The sequence below is a fragment of the Musa acuminata genome, chromosome BXJ2-7 (genome assembly GCF_036884655.1).
Source record: "Musa acuminata AAA Group cultivar baxijiao chromosome BXJ2-7, Cavendish_Baxijiao_AAA, whole genome shotgun sequence".
NCBI classification, from domain to species: domain Eukaryota; kingdom Viridiplantae; phylum Streptophyta; class Magnoliopsida; order Zingiberales; family Musaceae; genus Musa; species Musa acuminata.
In genome coordinates, this window is record NC_088344.1 from 5,270,738 (window position 1) to 5,286,819 (window position 16,082).

General features: G+C 35.7%; 1 protein-coding gene across 5 annotated transcripts; it reads right to left on the minus strand.

Annotated features, from left to right (window-relative positions):
• Window positions 1-3,670: 3,670 nt before the first annotated feature.
• Window positions 3,671-14,473, minus strand: LOC103990417 (8-amino-7-oxononanoate synthase). 5 transcript variants are annotated; one of them, XM_018828518.2, is made up of 11 exons: window positions 14,136-14,472; window positions 13,709-13,821; window positions 13,503-13,610; window positions 9,942-10,160; window positions 9,799-9,854; window positions 9,438-9,525; window positions 9,226-9,359; window positions 6,274-6,362; window positions 4,381-4,531; window positions 4,219-4,287; window positions 3,671-4,116 (listed from the first exon to the last, which is right to left on the minus strand). In XM_018828518.2, exons 1-11 carry the CDS (start codon window positions 14,359-14,361, stop codon window positions 3,993-3,995), a joined length of 1,377 nt encoding a protein of 458 aa, XP_018684063.2. In that variant the 5' UTR covers window positions 14,362-14,472; the 3' UTR covers window positions 3,671-3,992. The 5 variants fall into 5 exon arrangements, 4 of the variants coding, with proteins under 4 accessions (XP_018684063.2, XP_009407819.2, XP_018684064.2 ...); XM_009409544.3 differs by having other exon boundaries at window positions 9,799-9,840; window positions 9,922-10,160; XM_018828519.2 differs by having other exon boundaries at window positions 3,671-4,133; window positions 9,799-9,840; window positions 9,922-10,160.
• Window positions 14,474-16,082: the final 1,609 nt, after the last annotated feature.

Genomic DNA, 16,082 nt, shown 5'->3' on the forward strand with positions numbered 1-16,082 from the left:
CTCATGCTTAAAATTCTTATATATCCTCTTATATAAACAAAAAAAATTCTTCTCGATCTATCTAGATCTACCATACATGATATTTATATAGTAAAAAGATCTTCAAGACTTATCAATGTCCTTTAAGTATGAGAATTGAGGTATCTGAATATGAGGGCTTGAGATAAATTGTTTGTCTTAAATGACCTTGCACAATTAGATCACTTAAAAATAAACTACAAAAGGTGTCTCTTAGGGAGGCACCAACTATAAAATATAAATATTAATATGATTTTCAAGGTCAAATTCTCTATTCCCTTTGAATATTAACATGAACATCGAAGGGACTATGTCGAAAAATCTCTCCAAACATCAATCTTGGTACGGTGGAGGGATGAGACTAAGGTTCGGAGTGTCACTTTAGATTTCAATCTTGGTGTGGGAGGAAGATTGATAAAAATAATAAAAGATAAGAACAATTATTGAAGAAGTGAAGAAGCTTAAATACATTAACATGTCATTCTCCTATTTATACATATACATATTAGGAGGAAGGAAGAAATCCAGCAGCAGATCGCTGGCCGACTACCCGAAGGCAAGGGCGAAACTTTGCTTTTCTCAACTAGCTATATTGGTCGAGCGAAGAAGCTTCGCTTTTCTCACTGTTCTGATAGAAGATAATAGAAGATAAAGAAGTTTAAATTGTCGCTATCAAGAGGAAGGATTTTTCTCTCAACAAACTAGAGGATTTTTCTTGATAGAATAGAGAAATTTTTGAGGAAATCCTATCTTCTATTATAGATCACTTGGGTTGAATACATGATTGTTGGGCTGATGGCCCATATTCAGCCCATGTGGGCTTTATCAGCCCATAGCCCACCCCCCCTCTTAACCTAACCCTAATTAAGATTAGGGGGGTGTGGTGGCTGTGTTTTAGAGGCAGATTAAAGCTATAAAAAGGCAGCAACGAGGCAGATGGGAAGAAGACAAGGACAACGCAGAGAGACTGTTCTCAATCATCTAGCATCTCAGGTTAGATCAAATCTACAGTAGGCTCTTGCTGTGATTACTTGGAAGGTTTTAGATATTGTGGGCAGTGACGTGATCCTTGTATCCCAGTTATTCTCTTGTGATTGTTGCTAGGGTTTTGGGCAAGAGATTGAGATTTGTATATTCATTATTCTCATAGTGGATTATCTCTAGTTTGCCCCGTGGTTTTTACCCTTCACATTGAAGGGGTTTTCCACGTATATCTTGGTGTTCTGTTTGATTGTGTTTCCATTTTATTCCGCTGCATATTTTGGTCTTCTAGTATTTGTTCCTATACAAAGGTTATTCCTGTTTATATCCCCATCACTGATTGGGTAGAACTCTGGCTTGGATTGTTCTAGGCACAGATCCCTTGCCATTAATAAATCATTTGTATAACTTGATTGATTCACTATGTGAAGCTTCCTTTCCTGCTTAATCTACGTCGACATTGGTATAGCAGAAACTTACATAAACTTATCATCATCGTCAACTGTGTCATTTCTGCCAAAGAGTGCTACTGGCTTTGTAATTAGAGTAGAAGAAACCATTACTGAGTAGAACAGGATTTAGGAAGACTTCCCTACCTACATTCTTTACATCTCGATCATATTCGCTGAAGCACTACAAGTTCTACAGTATCAGAGTCGCAGAATTGATCCGCAGGAGGCGTCTCCAGGTGGTCGGAGACGTAGCTCTTGAACGCATCAGACTCGTGTGCAGCCACTGAAGATTTGCAACGAGATGCACAACCCGCCGGCACGGCGCAAGGAAGAACGTTAAGGGGATGACGCAGATTCCCAATTCCAGTAGCAACATCGTCGCAGGACCTCTCTGTGAGCATCATACGTATCAATCCTAAATAAATAATAAAGAGGAAGAATCATTTCTTTTAGTTTCTTTTTTGTTATGTGCTGATATTAAGAAAGATATTATTAAAAAAATAAATTATGATAAGATTATTACGATCCCTTTATTATTTTGATATTATGTTGTCATGATTTTTAATCATAAAAAATATGATAACACATTATCATGATTTTATTAATAATAAAGATCATGATCTCAATATCATCTCCTACGTTACGTTATGAAATGATCTAATAAATTTTAAATCATCAATATTTGTATTTTTCATCTTAAATAAATAGTAAAGCAGAAGAATCTTTATTTTAGTTACTTTTTGTTATATGCTGCACAACTTGATTTATCCTCTTTTTTTTTTTAATATGGTGGGCTTTTTCATAGAAATGAAGTAAATAACTTCATAATTAACATTTATGACATAACTTTCTTTGCCAATGTCACACTCCAAATAAATTCGAAATTTATAATTTAACGATCATTATTTATTAATCATAAAAACATCATAAAAATATAATAATTTTAATATAAAAAATTTAAATATAAATCATAGTAAAAGATAAGAGACCTCTCTCCTCTATGGATCTTCTCTTCAATCCTCTTGCCAACCTCGTTGATAATAAAGGAGAGGTAACCTTTTATACATGAGAAGATGCATCCACCCCAAAAGGCAATAATATTTTAATGTTCATATTTAGTTTATTTTTTGCTTTATTTTCTCAAAAATAAATTTCGAAATATTTATTTCCTAAAAGTCTCAAAAACTTTAAGAAAGTCTATTTTAATTATTTCCTTAATCATATTACAAACAAGGAAATCAATAATTCAAATAAAGAAAAAAACTAATCACGATAATTCTGATTAATGACAAGAGAAAAATCTCCGATGATTACAGCCTATTTCTGAATCATTTGGTTTTGCTGACAGTGATTGCATTTTGATAACTTCCTTCAAGAGTATAAATAGTTGAATAGCTATCTCATCTTTCTTTTTATTGCCATTCAAGGTCTGTTGATGCTAAATCATGAGCTCACTGATCATTTCTTGGGATCTTACAATAGCATTTGAGGAAGTTTCTTTTGAGTAGCTTCAATGGAGGAGCTATCACGCAGGCTGTGGACCCAAAAACTGGGTAATATTAGTTAGTTTTTATACTCTATTTTTGATATTAAATACCAATAAATGAGGAATCATCTTTTTTTTCATTTATATAAGAGGATAAAGAGAAGGGTGGCGTTTATAATTTCTAGACTGGCAATTGTTGATAATGAGGATCTGTTATTCCCTTTGTTTTGCAACTTATAATACCACCACACAAAAATGTGAATTCCAACAGCCATTTTTCCGACTTGTCTTTGATTTGCAGATGCAGATTATTTCTCTTGATTGTTGATATGATGTGTACTAATTGTTATCATGTTGACCAAGTTATGGACAACAATGTCATAAAAGAACAAGGTCTTGTTTGATAGAGTCATGCATTAAAGTAAATGTGCATTGTAGAACTCCCTAAAGGGCAGATTTATAATCTCATAGGTTTATTTAGGAAAGTAGGTAATTAAATACCTAATTAGTTGAGTGCAGGTTTAGATAAAATTTATGAATACATCACCTGTTCCACATCCCTAAATTATTCCTCACCCAATTATCTCTGCATATTTGGATCAAAAGGAAAGCAAAGGAGATATACAGTTGTATCTATTGCATGTCACCTTACATTTGACTAGTATTATTTTTCATCTACTCCTGTGTAACAAAGCAGGAAAAGAAAGTGGACGAGAATGATAAGAGCTCTACGTTATGAGGTGCAGTAGCACCCAAAAATAATTGATTTCTCCTGCAAAAACTGGTTTCACTGTTTGCCATTCTGTCCGATAGGCATACTTATCACCGAGAAGTCGTACCAAAATAGATCAGCTACTATGCTATTTCGATTAATAGCAAGACACCACTAATCTGAAATATAGAATTCTTACCTTCCTATTCCTCTTTGCTATCTGTATCGTATCGATTAATCTTCTAGTCCTTCAAAACCAGGTGAAAATTTTATTATCACACCTATAGAGGGCTACTGGAAGTTTTCAAATAAAAATTGCAGCAGCTACAAGCGGCCGTATCTTTCAGAGCTTTGAAGCTATTTGAGCATTCTGATCAGCAGCAGGGAACACAAAACAGCGGGATAAAGCAGCTACGAGCTTTTTGATATCCTCAAAAGTGTGAGCAGCACTCAGGGTGATCCGCAGCCTGTCGAAGGATCGAATCTTGAAGATGTCACAAGATAGATCTATACTGACGTAAATGAAAGGAAAATTTTCTCTAGAATTTTCATCGTATACGAAGACCTACCTGCATGAATTGGGAGGAACTGTAGGTGGCCTGATCGCCGTTATATGAAAACCAGATTCTAGCATATGTCTGGCCAACAGTAACCACATGAGGATAAAAACAACCGTGAGTAACATTTAGGAGAACACATTTGAGGTAAAAGATGTGAAAACAGCCTATCACCTGCTTGCACAAAGTGCTGCCTTTTCACTACCGATGACCAGAGAAATTATTGGACTAGTGATGTTAAGTCGGGTTAAAACATTGAAGTCATCCACTCTACTCCAAATCGCTGTTCTCCGCCACTTCTCCTTTCTTGCCACAACAAGAGAAGCTGCAAGGACACTGCTTGATGTGAAGCATTTTCCACAATTAAATAGCACTAGTTGTGGACACCATAAGTAGTTAAAAAGAACAAATAGGAGGTACAAGTTATTCAATGTGAAAGTCAAGAAAAACCTCATCATAACAACCCTGTGTTTCTGGAAGTGACAGTATTTTCATCATAGTAATAGCTTGAGAGGATTAACCTTACGATGTTTATAGTCTTCGAAAAAAAGTTCTCCTAGAATGGAAAGCAGAGTAACCATCAATTCATCAAGTTCTAAGATCTGGAGCTTTATGCATGCCCATAGTACTATTCAGATCCCGAAATGAACATCTCACACCTGAGCAGACAAAAATGTATATCTGCTTCCACAAGTACAACCTTTTATATCAATAATTATAACAACGGCAGGTAAATTCTTGACTCACTGGTCACACAATCCACTATCCTTAATTGGGATAAGTCCTACCTAGAAGCATCTTTCTTGAAATAATAACATTAATCACACAACTTTGATCCTGAACTGGTTGCTTTAACCAAATGAAGTCCATTATGAGTCATTACATGTATGGAGATGTAAATTAATGCAAGTCATTTTAAGATACCCAATGAAACATCCAAATTAGAAATTAAGAAGAACAATTACACCACTTTGACCCTTGAACTGAATGGTTCTACTATTCAATAGATCAACTATAATGTCTTCAGGGAATCTGAATCAAAATAACTCATTTGCAAATTCAGCAAGAAGACAGAGATGCATGATTTTAAGTAACTACATAAGAAATGTTTTAATATTATGTAAACAGCATATAAGAAGCCAAACCTAACGTCTCCTCTGATGTAGACATACAGATTGATACTTGAAACCTATTATCAAGGAAAATGAATTATGAACAGGGACCAACATGATTCACGGGTATTAATACAGGAGTCTATAGATACCACTTCTTTGATAATACAACAATTTCCAATTTTCTTCTTCCCCAAAAGGGCCTCCTTTTGAGTGTTTATTGTGAATTTCCTCTATCCCCTATCAATCTTCATAACTGATATTCTCACGGCACACAACGAATTATCCTTGCCGCCACTTCAACTTCTCATTAGCTCGTCTAACATTTTCACAAGCACCCTATGTCTTCCAAAGTGGATTTTAGTTAATTGCAGAAAGGCTAGGCATTCAAGGGTTGATTTAAGACATTGATTTATAGCCATTGATCAAATAATGCAGCTACAAGAAGACATCAACAAAACTGTATCAAATTTCCAACAAAAGTATGTTAGACAACCTCCAGACACCATGACATGTCTTAACCAAGGTTTTTAAGTTTCAATGGTACACCAACCTGGCAGAAACACAACAAAAGTAGTGCTAAGGACTGAGCAATTATGCCAAGAATTATGTATCAAGCAGCAAAAGCCACTATGGCCAAGGATTCAATGTCTCTTCTTAGTCTCAGCCACCATTTATCATTCTTTTGTGTCCTACATTGTTTACCATGTGAGATCACTATCTTGTACCCAGTGTCACCCTCATCACCACAACATTCTGTACTCTACAAGTCATATTCATGAGGGGACTGACATCACCCATAAACAGCCAGACAACAGCCAAAAAGGGTTGCAGTCAACATTGTATGAAATATCTCAGGTATTCTGACATAAAAACCTGACACCAAGAACTATGAAATTCAGAGAATTTGTTTATATGAAATAATATGGGTTGGAGAAACTCCAAGAATAAATACCATGAGAAGCAGCAACAATCGGCACTGGGAGTGAAGTTGAAAAGATAAAGGAGCGACCTCTTGACTGTATTAGCTGTTTCCATTTATTGCTGCACAGTAAGTGTTAGATATTAGATACTCGACTTAAAAGAAATAAAACATCTAAAAGGCACATCTGCTTAATCTTCCATGTCCAAATACTGAAGCAACTTAAATAGACAACCAACACTATGTAGAAAGAGATAACCTTCTTAATGAAAACTGAAGCACCAAAATATTCACAATAAGATCAAGCTATTAAAAGTCATGTGGCATATACAACTCCAAAGTCGCATAGAGTAATAAAAAGGAGTACAGCAAAAAAGAAAGCATCAAATTTGGAAGAAAACTTTTATCACATCAAAAATTGGGAAAGCACCATAATGCACTAAAAAGTACAAAAATAACAAAGAAAAAAGCAACAGGAATTAGCCACAGAAATATTGGTTTTTTTAATCAACTTGATTGTTTAAGCTAAGTTTGACTTCAATTTTTTAGTATTGAACATTAATAACTATTAAATTGTTAGAGTTAAATATATCTTGGACTCTTTCCCAATAGCTTAAACTTGGGGGATCTGTGGTAGCCAAATGAAAATCTTTATCAATGGCATCAGAGCAGTTTGCAAGTTCAAACTTTGTATTTGCTCCTTTTTAATTTGTTCAGTGTTTAATAATAATTGTGCAATGTCATCTTCTCTAATTGACTTGCACACACTTGGGTTCAATTTCACATCCGTAGTCTAATTCGGCTCACATGTGGTGGATGATGTTAGAGTTAAATATATCCTGGACCCTTTCCTAAGGGTTATCCTTGGGATTTATGGAAGTCCAATCAAAATCTTTATTGAAAATATTAAATATTTTCCATCCACAAATGAGCACTTCATGTCTCCTTTACATTGTTATTGCTTATGTGATTTAAAACATGATCAAAATAATTATTATGATGAGCTTTTCTCACAAAAAGGGAGCAACTCAAAAAGTTTTGCTAGTTTAATAAAAACGTCTAGAGATTTAATAAACTATTTAAACTATGTTTATACTAAATTTAAGGTATTGCAGTGAAAAAGTTTGATTGTTCATTATCAACAAAAAATGTAACACTCAATTAAAACAAAGTAGCATCCAATTAACAGTGCTATCAGCATAATTTCCATTGATAAATTAACATAATGTTATTCAAACTGACTTAACTCCATTTTCATTATTAACAATATTGCTGTACTATTTTGGTCAAGTAATTATTGATTCTTTTTTGCAGTCATTCTCACATAAATTAGGCTACCCAGCAAAAGCACAGTAGAAATTTAATGTAAACTGCATAAACAATAATAGAACATTAAAATTTTAAAGAGTTATAATTGTTAGTGAAACCTATTTATTTATTTATTTATTTTGCTGATGCTATATTCCGAACAAACCAACCAACAAACAATTCATACTTAGGTAAAGGTTTAGCAGTAGATCACTTATGATAGAGTTGTATGTAAAAATTCAAATGAAGCAATTTGATTGAAAACCCAGAATATCAAGTATTGTTCCAAAACTTGAACATAACTCAAAAGAATGCATAGGAGGAATTAAAGTCTGAAAATTTTCAATATCTTTTACACTTTGTTCAGGCCTATGTCAGTCTTAAAATCTCACTCTCGAAAGTTTATGGAATCATTAAACAAGATGGTGGCAGCACACAAGGACAACTGAATAAATTTTGGAATTCATAATATGACCAAGATATAATATATAAACTGTAACTTTTAAATTGTTAAGCTAACAATTGAAGATCTTAAGAAGATAGGCATCAAAACTGGTCAGAAAGTAAAAGCTTTAGTTTTCTTGGATTCATTGATCAACAAGAAGGGACATCAAAGCGAATATTTCTTATGCAGCATAACAGGAACATCATTTGGAGATATATTTTTGCTAAAGACTACCCATTGATCATTCAAGCAGGAATGATCTAATGTTATGAATAGCCTGGTATGAAGAGTAAGTAATAAATAACATATCACCACCAATGGTTTATCGAATTTTCTTGACTGTGCAGTGTACATAGGAATGTTAGAGATTACTGTTGTGAGAGTTGGAGATCGTCATTGTCAGAATAAAAGGACATGTCAATCAAGTAAGATATTTTTCTCAACCCAAATGAAAAGGCTTCTCATTCCTAGTCACTCGCATAATTATGATCCAGAATGTCTAGTGGCCAAAAGATAGCACAAAAAAATTAAATTTACAAAAGAAAGCCTAGAAAGAGATGGTTCAACATATTCAAAGAGAATTTTTTAGTTTCAAGTGTACTGGAAGAAAAGTTAATTTAAACAAAGGTTTGGCACTATAAGAGAGCAAGAAAAACCAAAGAAGATATTGCCTGAAACAATGAGAAAAGACATGATGATCCTTGAAGGATCAAAGGATGTTAATCCTCACTGAACAGAAGGATTCATGTTATTTTGATTGTTGTAGCATGAGTTACCCATGTCATTGCATATGCTAGACAGTATGTATCATTTAAATAGATTTAAACTAGGAATAGTTAAGCAGTCATGACCACATACATTTGCCAGCATGTGACTAGCATAGGCATGAGCGTAGTTGATGATAAGCATTCCCAGTGCCATGAAGAATAAATCCATACTTGAAGCACGACAAGCATAAGCATCGATAAATGATTGTTGAGAGTTATAGCAACTACTATTATTCTTTCCAACTTATGAGAGCCAAAACAAGTATGATCATAAGTCTATCAGTGAATTTCATTTAGTGAAGTTGTAGATAGTACCCACTGCAAAATCTCATCATAAATACAATCTGTGAGAGTTAAGAGAACATAGATTTGTTATTACATTTGCTGGTCTAATGATCCATGACTGACATAATCAGTTAAGTTGTATACTTGTCTGAATAGACCAAAATAACATGAGAGAATTACCTGCAAGCAACAAAACCACCCAGGCAGCCAACAGCCTTACTCAAAGTGCCTATGCATATATCAACATCACTTTCACATCCATAGACTTCTAGAAGACCTCCACCATTCTCCCCACATACAAGTGTCGAATGAGCCTGAAACCATTTTCGTGACAGTCAAATCCTTTAAAATACATCAAATGTTTAGGATGAAATATACCAATCTTTTCTCACATCGTCAATGGCCAACAGAAAACCATGCTTCTTGCGAAGCTCAACAAGATCACTTATGGGAGCAAAATCTCCATCCATACTGAATAGACTGCAATATAAGAAGAGAAAAAGATCAGATATTTCAGATTCATGAAGGAAAAGTATCTGATGGTCACACTCATCAAAAACCATATTCCAAAGCACCTTGCAGCATACACTGCCTGTACCACAGATACTGTACCAGTCTGATTAGGGACCAGTATGGGTCCAGCACTGAAATTAAACACCCTACTTATAGCAACCCAAATTTCCTACCAGATAACCAAAAATGCAACTTGAACAACATAGGACAACATCATTGAGGTCAACAGGTGCAAATTACCTATCAGTAATGACGACCTTTTTTGCCATCTTGCAACATGACCTGTTGAAAAACATCTGTGTTTCCAGTTATTGATTCATATATAGACAACACATTTAGACTTAGCCATATTAGAGAACATACAACAAAGCATTGAGATGGACCATGTCACGATGCCGGTACACAAATACTTCAGCTTCTTGTTGCCGCTCAACAAGACGAATCCCATCAATTATTGATGCATGGTTTAAGGCATCTGAGAAAATAGCAATCTTCTGATCTTCGGATGGTCGGCCACCAACAGCCAACAGAGAACAAATACTTCCAAGAGCTGACATGAAAGCCACATTGGCAGCAAATCCAGTAGGACAAAGTAGGCAATCCTATATAGCATTTAAACCAAGCAGTTCTGTATAGTAACATATAATAAATAATTGAAAAACAAAATACAAAGAATTGTATGACATCTAACTTTTTCATCTATAGTACAAAATATATGGACTAATAATTAGAGTACTTAAAGCTGCACAAAATTTGCAAAGAATGATGCATAATTGTTACTTCTGAAAGAGCTTGTACAACAAAGTTTTAACACCAAACTTTACATATCCATCATTGTGAATTGCCCTAGTGGCTGTCTCCATTGATCACTAATACAGAACAAGCACTAACATTTTCTCATTCCTGCAAGGGTAAAACCTAGCATACATTAAAGCTCTAACAAAGAAGCATTCAATAGTTTGTTAAAACTTTAATTTGCGATTTTGCATGGCCCTGCATGTATCAGCCGGTTTACGGGAGGTCCAGATTAGGTACAGGGGTCACGACCCAATTTTGGCATGTTATCTATCATATCTTAACCAAGTGGAAAGCCCACCACATCCGCTTGCGCTGCTCACACCACTCGTGCTATCGGCCCAGCACGCACGATGCTCTTCTCCTTTTTTTTCCTTCTCCTCCTCTTCCTCCACCCTTCTAGTACTGTGGTATGTATCAACATATCATATGTCGATACGCCCCAAATTTATAACAGCCCAGCCAGTGACCAGCATAGGTCCAGTATGCAAAACTAAAATCCTGGATGAAACATTAGGTGACATCCTCAAATATTTTGCACAACTTGACACTGTCTAGTTCTAATCGCTTCAACCTTTCTGATCATGGCTTTCAAATTCCATAATCTCAACATGCCCTCTATGCCAATATGTCAAATAGTCCAACTAATACTATGTTACTTCAGCCAAAAAAAATGTTCATTATGGATCTTGTGATTAGCATATACATTGCTAAGTAAACCTCGGGTCCAGATGTGAACAAGATGAAAATTTTGAAAGGCTTGTGTACATTAATCACCCTTATCCTTGCTCCTTATTTCAAAAATAATAGTCAGATTAGTATCAAGTAGGATCACTTAAAGCCCCCTCCCAGTGTCTTGTCACTAATATTGTGTGATAAGTCTACTTCTGAGGCAAGAATCAAGTTTTCTCAGCTAAAATCCATGCACACTAAAAGATATCATACATGGCCAAGTAACAGTGAAATAACAAGAAAACGAAATGAAAATTAGCTATTATAGTCTACAATTAACAAATAATCAAAGGAAATCTCTTCAACCAAAATCAAGACTTTTCAATGTTTGAATCAAGAATAATGATTAAATAAGTTCATAAAAAAAATTCAAAAGAACCATTGTTTTACTATAAGATATAAACAAAGTTGATGATACAAAAGCAACTTTAAGTGATTCTCCTCTCGTTGAATCCTTGAATTCTATATTATTTTTACTGTTCTACTAACTTCAATCCAAATTGGGCTTTTATCAGGTATCCTCAGCTTAGTTTTATAGGACACTTCTATTGAACTTGCTCATCTTTTGATATCAAATTTATGATGATACTATGATTTAATACCAACAAAAAGAGGCACCGTGATCCTTTTGTATTTCATCAAATCCTATAAGTTGCTAGTATGAGATCAACTCTACATTGCCAAGGAGTCCATTTTCATTTTGGCTTTCTTTTCCCTGTTAATATATTTGCAAAAAAAACTATGATGTTACTTGCCAATTGATGTTAACACAGATGACAAGAAGATCCCATGCAGCCCAATGCATAAAAGAGATAAAACCGGTAGTCCGAATTGGATGGCATCGAGAAGGGGGGAGGTGAAGCACGGGTGCAGATCCAACCATACGCGAATCGACACAAAATCCATAGCGGGAGGGAAGGGAGAGTTGTGGAGAAGGGATCCGAATCCAGAGCGCACCTCAGCAGCAACCAACCAATATTGTAGACTCGGTAAAGAGTCTTCATCAAGGTTTCCTTGACTGAGCAAAGATACACCTAGGAGTAGGGTGCAGATAAAACATAGATTCATGAACAACCACGTGACAGAAAGGTGTCTATATTACATTTGGAGCAGACTTCTTCTTTTTTCCCTTCCTCTATTCCCACTCTCAGACACATCAAGCAGTAGCCACAGATTATTAGCAGCCCAGCAGTAAAAGAAGGTGATAGGCAGCAGCAGCAGCAGATTATTGGCAGCCCAGCTGTAAAATGTGGCAGGTAGCAGCAGAGCAGCAGAGGCTACCCATTTATGGCAAGTAACAATAGTATCAACCCAATATGGGCCTGGCAACATTAAAGACATGCTGGATTGGTCCATCGCTGAAGCAAGATCAGTCAAAGATTGAATTTGATCAGTCCCGAAGAAGCTGGTTAAACCAGAATACCAATCCGACAAGGGAAGGGAGTCCACTAACTCCTGTCCTCATGCAGAAAGGAATCCTGTGATTACTTTCCATGAGGCAGGGTCAACAGTCTCACGACATGAATCCTCATGCAGATATAAGTATTGTGACTTGTTACCTCACACAGTCCCTGCCCTACATAGAATTAGGCAGGAGTTGCCCAGCATGTCTATAATGTTGCCAGTCCCCGCTTAAGCTTCTGATCTTGTCACTGGTCCAATTTGGGTCTTCTCTGCTTCTGGTGCTGCTGCCGTTGGCCTTCTTTTACTGCTCCCATGCTACTAATCTGCTGCTGCTACTAGACATTTCCGAGAGGGAAGAAGACCCAGGGGTCCTTATCTTATCTCGTACAAAGATTTTTACACATCCATGCAGCCGAAGACTCTCACCCAAGTTCATGAAATGCAGTTTGAAACTAAGTAAAAATTTTACAGTTGATGTAGATCCCAAGACACTGCTGAATGGTGATTTGGCAAAATAAGGCTTGGCCAATCCATCATGTAAAGGAAAGTTTAGATTGGTGCTACACAGATCCTCAATGATCTAGTGACAAGTGTTCTTTCAATCTCTTTTGGTTTGGCAATGTGTGCTGCAGGACATTACAACTATTGACTTCAAATAATATTTGATACAGACTAATATTGGTTCATTGTTTCCTTATATATTTTTCAAGTACTCTGTCCAAAATTTTCTTTAATTTTTATTTCTTAGTTGTTCATTTTTGGAAAAATCTTTGATACTCCGATTCAAACTGCCAATCGCCCTGGATCCTTCCTCCTTAAACCTCATTATGAAGTAAAGCAACAACCAAATAATCATCTTCAAGGCTTACATTTAATAGTCATAGAGAGGATGTCTATACGGTTTCAACTTGTCCAATATTCATTCTTCAGACCCTTGGGAGACAACATTACTACTTGCTACCAAGAAGCAAAGGTAATCTAATAGTGCATAGCAACAAAGATTTATCAAGCACCTCTTTGTTCTTCAGTTCTGCCAATGAAGCTTCAAGTAGCATGTGATAATTAGAGTAGCCACAGATCAAAGCAGAACCCCTTGGACCCATACCATGTTCTTGGGCTGCCTAAAAGAAGACCGAAGTAAATAAAACTTGTATAAAAATTTGTAGATAATAAATTTTATCATGATTTGCAACTACATGCAACCGTCAAATTAGTGCACCTTTGCAGCAGCCTTCCGCACAGCCGGATGGGAACTCAAACCCAAGTAATCGTTACCTGAGAAAAGTAGCAGCTTCCTACTCACGTTCTCATCTTTAGCGATGGACTCGCCTCCTGGATAGACAGCACCAAAGATCCAGTTCTCATCGTGAATTATTTAATCTCAAAAATACCTTACACTAAGTGAAGCCCCTACCAAAAAGAATCACGTTTTTACCAAACCAAGAAGAAGAAGAGATAAATTCCTTTCACTAGAAACCAATAACAGCAATTGAAGGAGTTATTTCTGAGAAAAAGGTATTTAAATGTGAAGGACGCAACAAAGATGAACTTTTAAGGCAAGATAGGAAGCGAATGCAAGCGAAATTCTGGCAAAATAGGGCAAAAGCATATTTTTATACCAAATACAAAAGGCTCAAAATATTTACCCGGGTCAGGGAGTTCCGAGAGCCATTCGCGGAAGGCGCGCTCATCCATCTCCACTTCAACCGACGACCGGTCCCACTGGCGAGGCCCATCGAACGTTTCGACCTCGTCGGCGGCCAAGTGGAGCGCCGCCGCCGGCGTGAGGGAAATGGGGCGGGTTGAGCGCAAGAGATTCTTGGAGGCCAACTTTACGAGGGCCGCCTCCACCCACTGATCCCAAAGCGCCATCGGTTTCCAGAGAGAGAGATGAGCCGAGAATTACCCAAAGGAAAACGCAACGTCGAGAAGAGCGAGGAGAAACGGGCCGCCTTCTCCCTCTCTCCCGCCTCGAGTAGCCGGAAGCCGCTCATCTCAATTTATGGGCGAATTCCTTAAAATAAAAAAGCCCACTAATAATTTCTAAATATTAAGACACTTCACACCAATAACAAAGTCATTAGCTTCTAACTATTTAAAATCGATTATATAAATATAAGCATCTAATTAGCTTTACTAAAAGAGATACACGCTAGAGTTAAATTAAAAATATATAGATGAAAAGTAATTTATTTGGAAAAAAAATGTATTTAAGCCTTGTCAGATATCAGTAAATGATAAACATAAAATTAACTAAATATTATTACATCGGTTAAGAGAGTGAGCTTTTGCAACATGATTAATGTTGCATTTTTACAACTTAAATTATATAAATAATCAAGATCTGTCGTATCGAATTGTACTGTTCGATACGGGCGGTACGTATTGGTCCGATAGGCTATTGGTACATGAACCGTTCGTTATCGGACGGATCGTACTACAATGCTACAGTATACATCATAGTAATGCTACAGTGTTAATGTACCGTTCAGTACGTCAATATCGTATCATACCGAGTAAACCTCAAAACACCGGTATAATATATATGATATTACCTTGGAAATAACATTGTGTATATTAATCGTTTTATATGTTTTTTCTTGATTCTGCGCAAGTAAAGCTTCGTACTCACAATAATTCGTTTCTTTCACCCATAACATACTTTAACTCAAGAAAAAAATAATAAAAGAAGCAACCAGTGGAACTTAGAAACCTTAAATGATTCCTTCTAAATTTGCAGTTCGGAGGTTGAAACAACGAGGTTTTCTTTTTCCCGATTGATAACATTCTTGGAGTAGAAAGCCCATTCTTACTTCAGTTGCGTTGTTTATTGTTCCAAGTAATGTAGACTTTTAGATTTGATCTCATCTTTCTACCTAAACTCTTCCTAAATAGTCCTCTTTGCCTTTGAATGTGTTGAAATTAATCTGTTTGGTAATCAAGGTTGGATAAGCATGAAATATCAACAACTGGTTTTAGAATACTATAAAGACAGCTTTTTTTTGCCTTATATTATTTTTAGAAAAGAAAAATTCTTCGAGTTCTTCGTGTCATTACCGATTTACTGTTTAATGGAGAGAGGAATAGTAATCCGGAGACTAAGATCATGTATCGGATAAAAAGAGACATGCGGTGATAGTTTTGTTAGCATAAAATTTATAATCATATTATTTGTAATATAATTATTCAGAAAAATAAATTTGATCCTAGAGATTTTATCTATTTATAGATAAAAATAAATTATTTATGATAAATTATTAGGAGAGTTCCTCTGATCAAGGATATCGCTTAAGAAATTATGTGATGATGCAGTTATCAGAATCCAATTATATGTATAATATATTTTACCTAATTAAATAAGAGTTTTGTGATAAGAGATATTTTCTTTATGATGTATTAGTTTAATCACAGATTCAAAGTGGAATATGACTTTATTTGTTTGTCTATTATTATTAACTTGAATTTAAGTATTTTGATTAGTATGATGATATGATCGGCGTTGGCTCAGATCGATCCTTAACTGATGTTAGACTTGGCTTTGCTTCAGGAAGTCTATTAAGGATATCCAATCTTACTAAGTCGAGAGAATTACT